The sequence below is a fragment of the Gavia stellata genome, chromosome 18 (assembly GCF_030936135.1).
Source record: "Gavia stellata isolate bGavSte3 chromosome 18, bGavSte3.hap2, whole genome shotgun sequence".
Taxonomy (NCBI): domain Eukaryota; kingdom Metazoa; phylum Chordata; class Aves; order Gaviiformes; family Gaviidae; genus Gavia; species Gavia stellata.
Genome location: NC_082611.1, coordinates 12,027,572 through 12,044,424, shown reverse-complemented (window position 1 = coordinate 12,044,424; position 16,853 = coordinate 12,027,572). Strand labels below are relative to the sequence as shown.

The 16,853-nt window shown below is 36.5% G+C and overlaps 1 protein-coding gene across 1 annotated transcript; it reads right to left on the bottom strand.

Annotated features, from left to right (window-relative positions):
• Positions 1-1,536: 1,536 nt before the first annotated feature.
• On the bottom strand, positions 1,537-16,493 carry ERCC4 (ERCC excision repair 4, endonuclease catalytic subunit). Its single transcript, XM_059826264.1, has 11 exons — positions 16,320-16,493; positions 15,154-15,334; positions 12,160-12,355; positions 10,916-11,123; positions 9,707-9,887; positions 9,232-9,360; positions 8,535-8,645; positions 6,438-7,029; positions 4,518-4,610; positions 3,695-3,807; positions 1,537-2,473 (listed from the first exon to the last, which is right to left on the bottom strand). Exons 1-11 carry the CDS (start codon positions 16,491-16,493, stop codon positions 1,740-1,742), a joined length of 2,712 nt encoding a protein of 903 aa, XP_059682247.1. The 3' UTR covers positions 1,537-1,739.
• Positions 16,494-16,853: the final 360 nt, after the last annotated feature.

Here is a 16,853-nt window from a genome sequence, read left to right as displayed (position 1 = left end):
CTTTTCTGAATCAGGCTCTATAGGCCATGCATTCAGGACAGTGATAGTTCTTCCTCCGATTTTCTGTTCTCTTAGCACCACTTCACAGGCATTCTCAACCCTGAACATTTCTGACCTTATTACTTTGAATAAGCAAAAGTCTCATGGAAAGACTTTTTATATTAAATGAAATAAATTAGAATATATGGCAATAGAATAGAAACCCTAAGATCAGGACTGTAAACCACACACTAATCAGTATCTAATACTGAAATCTGCACCTGCAGAAAGATGTTCACTTTGGAAATCTGTCACAGCTCAGTCCTAGACTGTAAGTTAACAAATTCATAATTCACACTTAAAATGCACAGTAAACATTAAACCTGAAAGTGCACAGTACAGTTTTTACTGAACTTGAATACAGAAAATCAGTTACTTTCTCCTTTAATGATGGAGATTATATTGATCTGTTGTTAGCATTAGAATCATATAAATACATGTGTGCAAGTCATTATAGATAAAGATTTTGTAAATAGCTAATGTAAATACATTAGCATGTAATGACACAGGACCAAACCTTTTGGCAACGGCAGTTTGTTACATAGTTGTCATATCAAAGTTCAGTGCAGAATATATGTTTTTAACAGTGTACATATTCACAAACCATCAAAAGAAGAGTAACTTTTCCCTGGTTTATGCTACACAGAATGCTAAAAATTTTATCTTCCAGGTGACAATAGCTTTACTGAATTTATTGACAGATGGTCTATTTAAGACATTAAAATGCAAGTGCAATAGGACACAGAAGGAAGACAATGTTGGAAGAACTGTCAACACTTTTGGAAAACCTTACTTGGAAAACTATTGGATTTTATGAGAGGAAATAAGCTTTGGTATAAAGGAATAGTCCCAATGGTATACCTAGATTTTTCACTTTCAAGTGAATGAGGTGAAAGAGTTATCAAAACTGACTAAGAAAATAAAGCATCTTAAATGTACAAGTAAGGCACGTTGAAAATTAAGTTGTATTGTGCCACCACAGAATCTCTATCCAGTCTAGCCCAAAGGAATGCACTTTGCAAAATATAGCAAGACAGAGCTGTACTGACTTTGTAATGTCAAAAAAGAAAGCATAACCTCTAGTAAAGTAAGCAAATATAATGTAGAACATACCACACAATTGTAGTTTACTGGGACAAAGGCTTATAGTGATATTCTAAAATTCACTATTGAGGTCCAGTACGTTCTCCTAAACAAACTCCTGACAAAAAGACCACAATGTGTTTCAAATAGCTCCATCACTGTCAATCGAAAATTAGCAGTTTCCAGAGAGTAAGACATTCATAAAAATGGCAAAAGCAAAGTGATATAGCATGCAGCAGGTCACACATACTAATCAAAACACAGTACATTTTTAACAAGACAACGTAACTTTCAGAAGAAACACCTTTATCAATTAGTCCTAGCACTTAATTCTTACGGATTTGTTGAAGAACTTAATTTAGTTCATTCAGTGATATTATAGAATTGGTTAAAGTGCTGTAGAAAGAATAATTTGCATTTCTCTATTAAAAACATTTTTTATTCCTCCTGAAACTTGCCTTCAGTAATAATTAACTCAAATGTTAAAACAGATGGAACAGCATTAGCAAGAAACAGCTGGTTATCTTAGAGGGCATTTATTAAAATATTTCATGTACTTTGCCAAAGTACTGTGCAAGAACAGCTTATCTATGCCCTGTGTTGAACAATCTCATGAGTCATCTTTTGCTTTTCCCTTTAGATATTGCCTCTCCGTAGGTCAGATGAATAAAGTCGAAGAGTTGTGTGGCACTGGCAGCATTACCCAAAATTTTGGAGAGTTCGTCCTTTGACAGTGTCACTAGCTCTGCAATGCTTCTAACGTGGTTCATTAAGGCACGGCAGTTTTTTGCATTAATACCTGGCATTTTTAATAGAAAGTCTTGAGGACCAGGGTTGTATTTGTCTGACTCAGGAAGAATTTCAGAATCTGCTGTGACAGCCATTGCTGTTTCTGCATCAGGTTGGGGATGGTTTTGTTTTAACTCTTCAAACAGTTCAGCAGTAGCATGGGGAGAGGGACACCACAGGATACGTAACTTTGGGAAATGGAGTGTAAGAAGGGTTAGTTTAGAAGTAACATCATTACTGGAAATTTCCTGATGTAGAGAGCCTCGTGGAATCAAGGAGAAAGATTTGTTAGGATCAAATTCAATCAAGAGAATTGGTCGCTTATAGTAACGGGACATAGAAATGCATTGTGTATACAGTCTTCCATTATTTAAGGAACCAATCAGATCACTGATACTTTTCCGCTCTACACAGATATCAGGAGTCAAAATATAATCTCCAACTTCCAAAGTAACAGGCTCAATGTCAATGCCACGTCGATGAATCAGTGACGGAAGCTCACTACGAAATTCCCGCATATCCACTATTACAGTTTGCTGAACACTCTTCTGTTCCTGTCCACCTAAAGAGCAAAATAAATACAGTTAACCAAATACTTAGGACCTCTGACTCTAGTTGTATAGTTTTCCTGTGTGCTGCCAATGCTTCTGTAATGGATGGACTTCACATCTCAAATTAAACCTCAAATTCAGCAGTATAATAAATCCAGACTTTATTTTATTTTTCACTGTTACAGAGAAAAATCAGTTGCCAGATTATATATTGTAGTTTATGGAGTATTCTCTGCAGTTTAATAGAACCATCATGCTACCTGCTATAAGCCTTGTATATGTGACAATGAAATATGTTAAACTGTAGATGAAAATTGCTTAAATGCATCAGGAAAATCTTTAAAAAGTTGCCTGCAAAGCAAGATAACAAAGCTGATCCTTTTTATTTCCAGCTGTTTCCCACAGAAATATAGCATTTTATTGTAGGAGTTATACTTTAGCCTCTATAGATCTGTAGAAGGACACATGAAGAGACTGCGGCATCAAGGCCACAAAAGACGTAATAGCAAAGATTAGAGAACATATGGTAAAGGAGAGCAGAATTACAAAAATGACAGCAAAGAAAAACAGGGGCAGAGCTGTAAAGATGAAGACAGAGTATACATGTCAGAGGAAGGGAACAAAAATGTGGTTAGAATTGAAACAGGAAAAAGATGCTTTATTGCAAAGAAAGTAGACAAAACCCCACAATCTGCAGTTCTTTACCCAAGCAATCTGTTTTGCCAAGATCAAAAGAAGTCCCCAACATTTACTAGCTCAAGGACAACATTGCCTTTGACTATCTGCAGACTTCACAAAATCACAGAATCATTAAGGTTGGAAAAGACCTGTAATATCATCAAGTCCAACCATTAACCCAACACCACCGTGCCCACTAGACCATGCCCCGAAAACTTCTGTTTTAATGTTTTAATTTCTCTCCACCTCCCTACAAGCAATACCAGACGGTCTCATAAGCAACAAGCTGTCTAGAAACAATCCAAATGGTATCTGTCTTAATGGTAAAATACTTCATTAATCCATATTTTCTTTTCAAAGAAAAACATAATTCATTGTCATTGTACAGACAGAGGTAGATGGAGTAAGGGAGATAACATTTCTTTACCATCAAGATTGCAGCATCAGTGTGCAATGTGTCTATGACTCAGACACTTTGGACAGGATTTAAACGCAATAGTTACAGGTCTTTTTCAAAGTTTAGAGCTGCAAACCCAACTTCAGGAACTGCTCACCTGCTTTGCGTGTGTCAGTAGAAACAGAGGCAGGTTTAGCATCTCTTACTAGGTCTAAGTTTGTTTCATCTCTTCCTTCTCTTTCTTCAGGAATAACCATGCCGGCCTTCTCTCTAAGGAAGCACAAAGAAACACTAAAAACTGCAACTATATTAGAAAAACAGATCAAAATACTTTAATACCCTTCAGCCAGACATAAACTTACATATAGTTTAATACTAATTGCAAACCTGATCAGAAATACAATTCACTAGGTTTTCCAGACTGTTGGGCTAGATGCTATATTTTTATTTTCAGTTGTTAGCACTTCTTAGCATCCGATTTTTTTATTTTTAGAACTTCTCAGGGCATATGAAACAAAGGAACTAATGACTAGTAATAGTATAACCTGGTGAAAAGACACTGTCAGTAAAAATACTGTCTTATAGAGTCCAAGAAAATAATTTTGTTCACCAAAACGACTTAAGTCATAAACGCCTTAGAAATATCTTAGAAGAAATGTTACCTGCAGACAAAACCCACATTTACAGAAATGAAATTCATAGACAATTAGGGAAAAATACAAGTGGTGCTGTTTAGCCTTTGGAATTTAATATTAAACCCCCCTAAATTTAATAAATAAAATATAGGTGCTTTGAAAAGGAATGTTTTGGCTTTTTGTGGATGCTTAATGGGAAAGTTCTCTTAATATCTGAAAAGCAATTGAATTAGAAGTTTATTTAAAGCCTTCACATAGTTAAGAAGTTCACTCTATTTAAAATGTGAGCATATAAGGGAATTACATGAAACATTAATAATAAAGGTAGTAAACTAATTTTGTTACCTAATTAGTTTTTCAAAGGCCTCCTTCTCTTTTCTCAGAGCTGTGAGATAGCGCTGTTCTTCTGTTGAGCCCCCATATATGAGGAAATAAACCCTGTAGGTTTGGAGGAGGAGAAAAAAACCAAAACAACTCACAAAACTTAATATTTTAAGTTAAAACCACCTAACACCAGTATTTAAGATTAGTAGCAGTAAGTGCCTGACAAGGCAAATGAAAAAACTATCTTTATCTTCTGGAAAGACATTCCAAAATCGGCAACAAAAATTCTTATATCCAGCATTCCCTCTTTTCACAGTGGCAGATACACTTACTGGAATTCTGGGATTCAACCAGAGTGGAGTAAGATTTCAGTCAGCCATTCAGTAAAGACACAAAGCGAGTATAACGGAGAAATTAGTTTCTTACTCTTTTTAAAATCTTCCCAGTAGAACATACATAACAAACTAAAAAATCTGCAATCATCCTGGGTTGGGAAAAAACACCATCTAAGATTTTAAAATGATATGTTTGTACAAGGAAATCATAGGTTCTACAAAGAACAAGCTCTCATTTATCTCAGAGGCGAACGCAACAACAAATGAAGTTTTATTCCGCAAATAGGTATTTATATGGAACATGTAAGAATTAAGAATTACCTTAAGGAATTAATTGCCTACAGATTTTCAGCACAGTCATTTTTTTCCAGTACATTTTAATTGAGGTACATTTTGACAGACTGATAGGATTTTATTCCTATTACTTTTTTCATGCAGTACATCTCCTAACCCCTACTTGCATGACTGCATCTGATTTTCCTGCTCTGAAGTGTGGGAATGTGATGCTGGAGGTAGATACAACACATGCTGATTAGGCAATTAAAAATAGATTGTACAAATAACCCAGTAATTATCCTCATGTAACATACTTTGTGAGTTCTGTCATTTTATATCTGCACTAGAGAGTCCTTACCTGAGTATCACGCACAGACACACTAAATACTGCCAAACTGATTGCCATTTTCAGTTACGTTGCATATATATAAATTTTTGACCGGAAAATTACAACTGCTCTGTTAAATTTATGCAAATAATTTTCATGAGGTGACTAAAGTATAAAGCATTATAATTCAAAAGGTAATAATTTCATATGCCAATAAGTTGTGTTTCAACTGCAGTAAGTGAAGTATGTTTATTCTAAGACTTAAGAAACTGCCATAAGTTATTTTCAGAGAGGTAGAGGTATAACTACGGTTTACTGTATTCAAGAAATCATGTATCAGGCAGCCATATAAATGAAAGATAATGCAAAAACTCAAGAGTATATTAAATTTTCAGGTTTTCTGTATTTTTAATTAGTCTGTAACATCTATTCATAAAAGTGAGATTCGCAATTTACAAGCATATCAAATATATATACACAATGTGGAAATCTTTCTGTCAGCTAACACCAGAACCAAGTATAACTGCAAATACTGCTCATTTTCTTTATTGCGTTTTCCTTTACTTGCTTTTTCTGTTACAGTTTCTGAATTACATGTCTTCAGCATGCCCAGACATCAGGAAATGTGACAATTAATTAAATCCAAAATGAAGCTTATTGTGCAAAAATCATACCTATAGAGACAGTTTAAAATGAGACTACAGCACCTCAAAATGGATCATTGCCAGTAAGATCATCTAAGCAGAGGTCTTGTAGAAGATGCAATGATTTTTTTTTTTTTCCAGGTATGTTTCTGTTAGGGGACTAAATACCTGCTGGGAAGTAAATTTAGCTTTTGTTTAAATCGGACATTATGCTTTTGTTTAAAATTAAGAAGAGGGCTAAACAGGAATTAAAAGGTAGCTAAAGAAAATCACTAGATGTACATTCTGCCTTGACTGCTGAAAGCGCACCTTTATTTTTTCTTTTAAGACTAAAATTAGACTGACCAAGTCAACTTGCCTCAAAGGCTTCCCAGGCCTGCTTGCCTTGTAGATTTCCAGCTGCCGAACAAAAGTTAGTTCTGCGTCATACAATACAACATATCTTGGTTCTATTTCATGCAGTACCCGAGTGAGTGCATAGGGATCACTGCAACCCTGCAATGGATGAATAATTGTGAGCGGGTTCTTGAAAATACCGTAGTAACAATCTGAGGGTAAGTTCATATGGAAATCTTCAGGAACGGTCTCTTCAATACTGCTTTCTTGGCTACTGCTTAATTCTTTGTTATCTTCCACCTCTAACTCCTCTCTCTTTTCCTCTTCAGTTTTCCCCATCATTTGGATTATAGTCCGGTCTTGCTGCTTCTTGTGTTTATTTTGTTTTGAAGAAGCTGTGAGTTTGGCTTTTTTGGCTTGAGGCCCTGTATCTGGTCTGGCATTTCCTTTGGACTTGACGGCTCTTCTGTCCGTAATCCACACTTCTCCAGCTTTCTCATCCTTTCCAAAGCTTTTGTTATACAGTCTTGTTAAAAAAGCTTCCGCTCCAGCAATAATATACTCCCTGAGCTGTGCACAAGCTCGGTCATCACTGGCACAAATAAGCACTTGCCCTGCAGTCAAGAAACAATATCATGTTTATAATCTGTTATGCTGTACTTCTTAATCCGGCTACAAGACATCTCTTGAGCAAATTGTTTTTAAATTATCCTAGAAGCATTCCTGCCTTTACATTTGGTTGTCACAGTTGCTCTGGACTTTCAGGGAGTCTAAATTGGATGATGTTTTGTACCAAACAAGATCAGAGAAGGTTAATGAAAGTTCAGCATTCCTTATTCTTACACCATCTAAATTAGCGACGTTTTCCTTTTGACTATCTGAAACGAGGCAGATATAGCATGTATTGAAACATACTCGGACAACTAATTTTTTTTTTTAAAATGTGAAATAAGAGAGAACTTAATTTAGACCATTCTAATTTCCAGCCTTTGTCAGCTGTGTTAAAGAGCCTAAAAAACACACACAGTATTATTGACATTTGTGGGTCTTGAATAACAATTCTCCACAAGCTGACTCAGATAAACTCCTACAACAGTAGATGAGAGAGCGAGTTCTTATCCAGAGTCAGAACACTGTGGGTGGAAGAAAAAAGCACTTTTTTACCCTTACTATTTCCTAAAATAAAACTTGGTGAAATTTAAGGGGATAAAAAGTCCTAAAATAGGAAAGACAGCAAAGCAGTCAGAAACACACTTGCCTTCTGCTCTCTACCCCATTTAGGTGCATCTCCTGGAGAAGCAAGTTTTCAGGTGCATGAGAAGAATGTGCAAGATGGAAAGGGCATAAGACAGAACCCGTATTTTTTTTTGAACCTGAGCTTGAGAAATGAGTGAATGGTACCTTGATTATTACAAATTTCCACGTTATTAGTTTTATTGGTTTTGAGACTATGGTATCAGTACAATATTGAAATGGAAGTTAAAAATTTTTTTTGGTAATAATACAGGTTCTTTCCTAAACAGTATTGCATAGTAACCAACAGCATTTCTCTTTTAGAGCAAGAACTAAGTAAGAGTTTACGTAAAACTATTTAGTTTTACATAGTTTATGTACATAAACTCCTTAAGTCCTCAAGTTACTAAATTTAAAACTATCTCTTTAATAAAACTATCTCTTTAATAAAACTATCTCTTTAATAAAACTATCTCTTTAATAAAACTATCTCTTTAATAAAACTATCTCTTTAATAAAACTATCTCTTTAATAAAACTATCTCTTTAATAAAACTATCTCTTTAATAAAACTATCTCTTTAATAAAACTATCTCTTTAATAAAACTATCTCTTTAATAAAACTATCTCTTTAATAAAACTATCTCTTTAATAAAACTATCTCTTTAATAAAACTATCTCTTTAATAAAACTATCTCTTTAATAAAACTATCTCTTTAATAAAACTATCTCTTTAATAAAACTATCTCTTTAATAAAACTATCTCTTTAATAAAACTATCTCTTTAATAAAACTACAGTAAAGAGTTAGGCTCTTTCTCTCAAAAGTCAAGTAGAAGTAAAAACTAGCTGTACTGTGAAAACTTACATCATTTAGTATTCTCTCACCTGGACCACCAAGGTCTTCACTGTTCTTATTCTCATTTTCAATCTCTTTCAGTACTTCTCTCAAAGCTTCCCATTTTGGGTTACTTTCTAGAACTAATTCCCTTTTCAATTCTGAAACAAAATAAGATAGAACACAGCAGCTCTTACAGCCAAAATATCCTTCAGAGCTTTAAATTAGTGGTTAGAGGTCAATAGCGTGATGGTTGTTGGCAGATACGATATTCAACAGCCTACATATGCAACTTGTTATGCTGATGGGTTGGAGAGCACTCTTACAGAAACATTTAAAAATGGGGATAAGTGCCTTAGTGAAGCAAAAAGTTAAAATATTCACTCACTCTTCAATTCTAAAATTGCTGATGTATTTTTTTACTAAAAGCAACAGCAGCCTCCCACCCCTTCACATAAATTAAAAATGATCATGCTAAACACCAATGTAATTCAAGAACAATTCCATAAAAGCTCTCCCAATGATCAGCTGAGCAAGCTTGGAAGACCCCCTTACTTCTTCATGATTCTGTTTTATGTTGTTTATTATATGCTTTTTGAACTAAGATTATGTCTCAATTTATCCCAGCTAACAGATTGAGATCTTGAGCTGTTAAGATCACTTAGGGAACCACAGCACAAGTAATAATATGCAGAGCGTTTTAAATCGTGTGACACTCTCAAACTTAAAATTCAGAATGATCAGTACCATTTTCCTTCTTTACATCACTTTTTTCAGAGACTTTGCCTTTCTGATTCAGTTTCTCATCTGCAATGCGATAAACTCTAGCTCGAGCATTCACAAACATTGAAGTACTGGAGTCAAGAAACAGCCAACCTAAAGAGGAAAAGAAAGCAATAGTAGATTGACATTTGCAATGTGTATGTGTTTCAACCCTTTCCAGTAAAAGCCCCAAATTTCTCATCTGGAATACCTGTGCTATCTGCTTGCTGTGTAATTACTAGCTGAATAAAAAAGACAGAAATGTGATGCAAATCTCACACTGTTAAGTAACAGCAGTTAAGTGGGAAGATGAAAGCATTATCTGTCAATAAAAACCTACGTCCGTATGGCTGGTTATATAAAACCTAATTAGATACTTTCATATGTTTGGGAATGTTAATTAAAAATATCAACATTTCACTCTTTCATGCATTAACTTGTATGGTTATCCAGTGTTTACCTGAATTCTCACCAAAAGCTTTTTCACTTGCTTTCAGTGACTCCAGAAGATTAAGGAAAGTGACACAATCATACTGAGTTAGATACAATAGCAAAGTACGTAGTATCTTCAAATCCTGGACCAAAGATTTTGTCTTAGCTCCAAGCTGATGCCAGAGAGGATCTAAATAGTGACGTATTGTCTAGAAATACAAATTGGAAAGTTCAGGATTTATATAGTATACTAATCAAGATAAGAATGCACTTTTTTTTCCCTTTACAGGGGATGTCACTAATTTCCCAAAGTTATTAAACATATCCAGTTGAAGATGTGATGGTGAGATCTTTGTTTTGATAAGTAATCAGTTTTTGCACAGTTAACATGTTAAGATGCCTTTATGTAAAACATTTGAGCAATTAACAGATAAAATAAACACTCTTATTTTACTGGTACTGGCCTGTGCCTTTACCTAAGTAAAGGATACTAGATACTAAAGTAAACAACATTATAATGTCATTTAATTTTCAAAATAAGATACGTACAACAGAGATATGCAACCTACAGAGTATAAGAAAAAAACCCTCCAAATAGTTGAAGTACAGAAGGCCTCACATCAAGATTAAATCACAGGTAACAAATAACTGTATTTCACTATGATGGTTGAAGTTCATGACTTTACATTACGGAAAGCATATGTATGCCAAACATTGCAGATCTGCCAAAAATAACGATGCACACACAATTAATGACAAATATAATGATTAAAAGATACAACAGATGCATGCATGTGCATGTTACGTATGATATACAGTGCTTCTCCTAACAGAGAAAATAAAAAATACAAGAGGAAATTCAAGAGGAAAAAAGGGGGTGGGGAAATAACTGCATATTTATCTTTAAAGTATTTTGAGCTGAAATCGCAGCCATCTATATAATAAAGAATAATAATAACCAACCAACCAACCATGAATCAGGATGTTCTTACTGTAGGGACTTTGGAAATGAAGGAAGAACAATAATACCAATACACCAAAAACCCTACTGGTAACTATAACATCACCATTACAGATTAACAGTTTCTCTCCTTGTACCAGTAATAAACAAGTCATGGGAGAATACTCAGTTGCTGCTGGTTATTTATTTTACAAATAATATTTTTGTTTGCATGGCAGACAGTTTGAAGATCTACATCCCTTTAGTTAGACACAGGAAAACAATTAAAATGGTTACCTTGTCAAAAGGTTTACCAATAGCATTTTCTAAAGATAGATCTTCTACTTCCAGAGCTGGATTGTAACGTTTGAGTTCTCTCAGACAGGCATTCAAGATGTCCAGGATTGAAGTCTGGATAGCAAGCATAGCAGGGGTCATTGACACATGTATTTCCACCACTTCAGGTTTATGCTTCTCTAAAAATGAGTTCACTGCTATATGAAATCTAAGAGGAAAACAACTTATTAAGACTTGGATGGATGGTTTGCTTGACCTACAATTACTCAAAAGTTTGTATAAACTACAATTACAATTCTTTTAAACGTAAACAAGTAAGTTAATTGCAAAAAATCAGTTTCTACAGATGTGAAGACTGCAATCTTATGAACAGCCTCAGAAAACCATCTATTCCACAATCATGACTGTACTCAATTCTAGTCACGCAAGCCTATAGTGCTGGTGAATGATCCACGGAAAATTTCTGCACTAGATTCTACATCGTTATTACACATAACAAATATTCCTATCTTAGTTATGTCCATTTCTACTTCATGATACTGAAAGAAAGACTGTTAAGGAGTTTACAATGCAGAGTAACAGTACATTAAGATGGAATGAAACACATTCTAGACTGGACTAAAAGAACAAATGGGCAGAGCTCCTGCCCAAGGCTAGATCCCTGAACGGGTTATCAGCTGAAGCACCAGTTCCATTTGTGGCTCTGCTCCTGAAAGACTTAATGCATGTCACAAATTTGGCAATTTGGTTTCTATCAGTCACCAAGAAATACTCTTCATACACAACATACATGTAAAAGAAGATTAAAAAAATCTGACGTGTAGAAAGAGATCCATGGAGTTTCTTCACAGCTGGAAACAAATACCTCCATGAATGGCAGAACTGAGAGACTGTAATCCTGTTACTTTATGGCTTAAATAATCTCTTTAATAAGTGAAGTTTTTCTTATGCTATTAAGAATGTAACTTTCTGCTGTAATTTCTATCGGCTAAAACGACTATACCATAAGGTTCAGCCCCTTGTAGACTTAACTTGGGTCTACTTTCAAAAATACTTAGAGAAATCTAGCATCTTTAAGACCACTCCTTCTATCAAAAATTGAATGAAATTTGTTTTGGAATACAAGAAGGAAGACAGGTTAGCAGTGTGACTCCATACACCTCATTTTCTTAGGAACCCATTGTAACATACTTCATCTTTTTTTTTAAAGTTTAACTCTCCAGTGAACTAAAGAGATGCCTTACCTTGGCCACAGATAAAGTTTCCTGACAAAAAGATTTCTCATCACTCTTTCCACGTGGCAAAAGCCAGTGTTAAATGCAACCGCATTATCTGTAAAAGCTTTAATGAAGCCCTGCTTGTTCTTCTGGCGATAAAGTCGCAAGATAAATGCTTCCTGACAGGACTCAATGATTCTGTGTGCTTTGTATACCAAAATGCCTGGCAAAATAAAAGGTTTTCAAGTTACAAAAAAGTAAAGAAAGGTCCAAGTCTGTGTAGATTTTTCCTCAAAACTGTCTTATTAACGTTTTTTTCTTGAATAAAGTACAATAGGAATTTAAATCTTCTAAAGTGATGATTGAACAAACTTTCTGGCGTTCAAACCAAGCAATTCCTCAGTTTCAGTACCATGGAATCCCCAAATAACAGAACTGGGTTAATGATGCATCTTTAGCAGAAAAAAAAAAAAGCTTGTGCTTTAGTGGCAGGAGTTATTAGCTTAAAAAATTCTTTACTCCTAAGGCAAAACTTGAACTTGAGCCTTTTAAAAGGAGTAAAAGTGAATGCAAGACATAACACGCTATTCAACAAAGGAAATTTGGTATGTTCAGGATTGTAATATTTGAATTATTTTGTTAGAGAAGTTCTGGAATTACAGACTTGTCAAATATCTTCCCCTTGGTAGCAGTTCAGAATGTCTTTGATTATGTAAAGACTTGAAAACATTTATTTTGCTTCCCCCCCTGCTTCTGATACTCATATTCACACTTGAGGACAGAAAGTACCATCAGCTGTATGAGTACATCACTGATTTTCTTCATGGCTAAGGGTGTATTAGGAAAAAAATAGTTATTGTGCACATTTTAGTACAGAGAAGTGAAACAATAGCTTAACTACATTAAGCATTTGAGGTGAATACTGCCGGGAGTGCAGTAACAAATGCCTTTCTAAAATGGAAGCAAAGGACATCAAACATCACAGGTTTTACCTTGTACCTACATAAGCCAACAAACTTACAGTGCATTTAATTTCTGTAACAAGTTTCTTCAACTCAGCACCCGGCCATTGATTTTAATATGCCTTTGCTTTGTAAATGAAAAAGCATCTATAAGAAAAAGACTTCCATATAAGTGCTAGCCATTCATGATCAAGTCATGGAATAATCCACTAAAAGGTATTTTTCTATCTAGTTATTCTTACATCTCCCCTATGAAGCAAATTTTTCAGGACATAATAATGATCATACTCATTTCTGAACATCTTCCAGTTTGTCAAGATGCGACTCTGAAAGGACATTACAGGAGACACAGAATTTGTAACAGGCCAGTAAGACTATGTGCTTATCATAATACCTTCCTACTTTTAGTCAATATTTCTCTGCTTATGAAGTGAGTTTATACTGCTGTCTAAGCCTTGGTAGAAACGTCTTGCCACTGTTTACTACACCAGCTTGCATCAGTTTTACTATGCTATTAAGTACCTCATTTCTATTTGGCCAAAACCACCAGGAATAATTCTTTACTGCAGCGGTAATTTGTTATTGTCATTTAGCTGAATGTAAGAGTTCATCAGATGTTAATTCACATGTGATTCTACATTGATTTTATAAACATTTATAACACCTAGAAACACTTTACTTTTTCTTTTTTGCCACTTTAACTCATCAAGAAAGACTATTACGAGTTTTTGTCGTACAATTTCACACACAGATAATATACATTTCTAACAGAACCACGTGTTACCCAAGTTTTAAATGAAGCGGCAGGTCTATCAAAGCTGCTGTCACACTGACCTCTACTGGCAATGCAAAAACTAACAACTCTTGTGCCATAGGACAGGACTATTTTTTAAACCTTTAGTGTATTTCTTCTTTTCCTACTGACAAAGTCCAAAGGTGTGTTTTCTTTCTTTCTTTTTTTTTTTTTTTCTTTCTTCGTCTTTGGTAGGGCAGAAAGGTAGAGAGGAAGGAGTCAAGGGGAAGAAGAGAAATTAAAGTAGGTTGCCCAGAAAACGTGTTCACTTTTGACCGATCTGGCATCCTTGGGCTCCAGCATAAGACTATTCAAAATGTTTTACAGATTAGAGCTTATCATACATTGACTAAAAGGAAGGGGATGCAGCTTCTGAAGCAGAAACTTACATTCTTCTAAGCATTCATAAGGCATAATATTCAGTTATGTTTAGCCATTAAGATGTTAACATTTAGATAACAGTAAAATATTCTTATATTCCTGGCTCTAAGCTATCAATTTTACTAGCTCTCCAGGCTGTAAAAGGGGTGGCAGCTTAGACAAGAACATAAAACCAATGGTGTTTGGGGGAGAAGGGGAACAGAACATGAGAGTAAAAAGATTACTCTAACATCCATCATATATAACTTCTATATAACAACAAAAAAGGTCACAAGCTATTCCCAAAAATCTTTACAATGACAATAACAGCATTATATCGTAATACTGCTATTTAGATAGTGTCCAAGGTGTGTCAAGACAAAGATGAGTAAGGTATTGCTATTTTTTTGACAGGAAAAGTCATCAGGAGTAATTTGTTAATGCAAAAAGTAGGTAGTGTTCATCGTTGATAAAACATGACATCTAAAATCAGTTTAATCATAGGCCAGTGTCCTATAGACCACAGGACACTATTTCACCAAGTGCAATCAATTATTCTTCTTTGAAAGCCAGTCTGAATTTTATGTTTCTTATGTCAATGGCATAGTTTAAGTGCTGATCTGTTTTCCAGCCACTTATTGGTATCAGAAAGCCATACAAACGCACAATCCGGTATCTAAAAATAACGTAGATGGTTTCAAATTGTATGATTAAACAAGGCAAACAAGGTTGGAGCAAAGAAAACCATTAAAAAAATTGAAAGAACTACATATTTAATCTTTTTACCTCAGACTTTGTGGAAAAAAAGGAATAATTCTTCAACCTCAATACCAGTCAGTAGAACTCTTCATATAGAATTAAGCTTTATAAACGGAACAATCTTACCTTTATTTCACTAACTCTTACCAGTAATGAGGTTTGCAGGAATTCTGTCAGTAAGGAAATCTACCACAAGGATTCGACTTGTTGCAAAGATGACTCCTCCTTGTGTGTAAAATTCATACCGAGTATTATTTGTAATTTCATTGGTAACACGCCGAGGAAGATGAACAACTCCATCTGACCTCAGCTGATCAATAAAATACTCCTAAACCAAATACAATAAAAACACAAGACATCCTTGTGGTAACTGATGAAATGGATGCAAAAAAACCTTAATTACACATACTCTGTTAATTTTGAGGAGCTATCCAAAACAAATTAAAAGCATGATAGTACAACATACGATTTAAGGAAGTCAGAATTATCATGATTTTTTTTCTTCTTAGGTATACTTTGTTCAGTTTCAAACTCATCCAGGTGATTTAAGAATCTATGTATTTTCAGTAGTAGCTAGACAATGCTTAAGCAAATATGAGCAACTGACACTCAAAGGAGCTTACATTTTCTTACATTTTAATAGCTCCTTTTCAGAGAATAGGCAATTTTAATACTGACTTGGGAACAGATTGTCTTTTAGTCCACTCACCTGCTACCAAAGAACTACAGCAGGTACGTCATATACATCAAGCTTAATCTTATAAACTACAGCTGTAATATTTTGTCACCTATGGTCACTACAAAAAAAACCCCAGAACATCACCTCCCTGATAGTGGGAAATCTCCCTGGTTCCAGGGAAAACAGAGCAGCATTTTTTGTACAAGCAGGGCCAAATCTGTCAACAAGTTTCACCCCCTTCTGCTCACTAGCTACTTACAGATTTCTGCTATTTACAAGTTACGCATATAAGCTTATTTTAGCTCATTATTATTATTAGGACTTCATTGTGCTGCATGAGTAGGAAGTCGGACCTTGATTTGATCCTGACCGCGTCTGGCCTGACGCCTTCTCCCCAGAGAGCGCAAAGGCCCGGGCACAGCGCCCGGCACGCACCCCACGCTGCCTCCACCGCCGCCGGCCCGCACCCCGGCCTGAAGAGCCCCTCCGCCCGGAGGGAGCGGGCAGCAACCTCCTCCCCCAGGCCCAGACCCTGACGCGGCCGCCGGGATGCGCCCGCCGAAACTGAGCGGCGACGCCGGTGAGGGGGAAGGGGCGGGGCAGGCGCGACGCCGCTGGCAGGGGCTCCCCTCACCTCCTCGGCGGGGCTGGTGTTCAGGACCAGCACCAGGCTGGCAGGCTCGCAGTAGAGGCGGAGGAAGCGCAGCAGCAAGCGGTCGATGCCGAGCCCGCGGGCGCAGATCACCAGCCCGTCCTGATGGAAGAGGTCCAGGAAGATCTGGCTCTCGTGCTCCAGCAGCACCGCCATAGCTGCCGGCCGCCGCCGCCGCCGGTAGAGTGGCGCATGCGCGCCAGCCGCCGCGCCTTCCCTCTGCCGCTGTGGGCGTCGCCGAGGCGACGCCCCCTGCCGGACTCAGGCGATGCGGTCCTCCAGCGTCGACCGCGGCGAGTTTTCCCGCCCCGAGCGCGAGGTACCTCAGGCGAAGCTTCGGAGGGCGGCGGCGGGAGAAGAGGATCCCGAGAACCACCGGCGTGAAAAATGAGGTGGGGAAGGGATTTATTTGCCCTGTAAGCTCCCCAGAGGTGCTTGTATTGAGGCGAGCTGAAGCCCCCTCTCCTCCTCGTGTGTGTGTGTGTCGGTGTGGGTGTGTGCTGAGTGTAAATATGA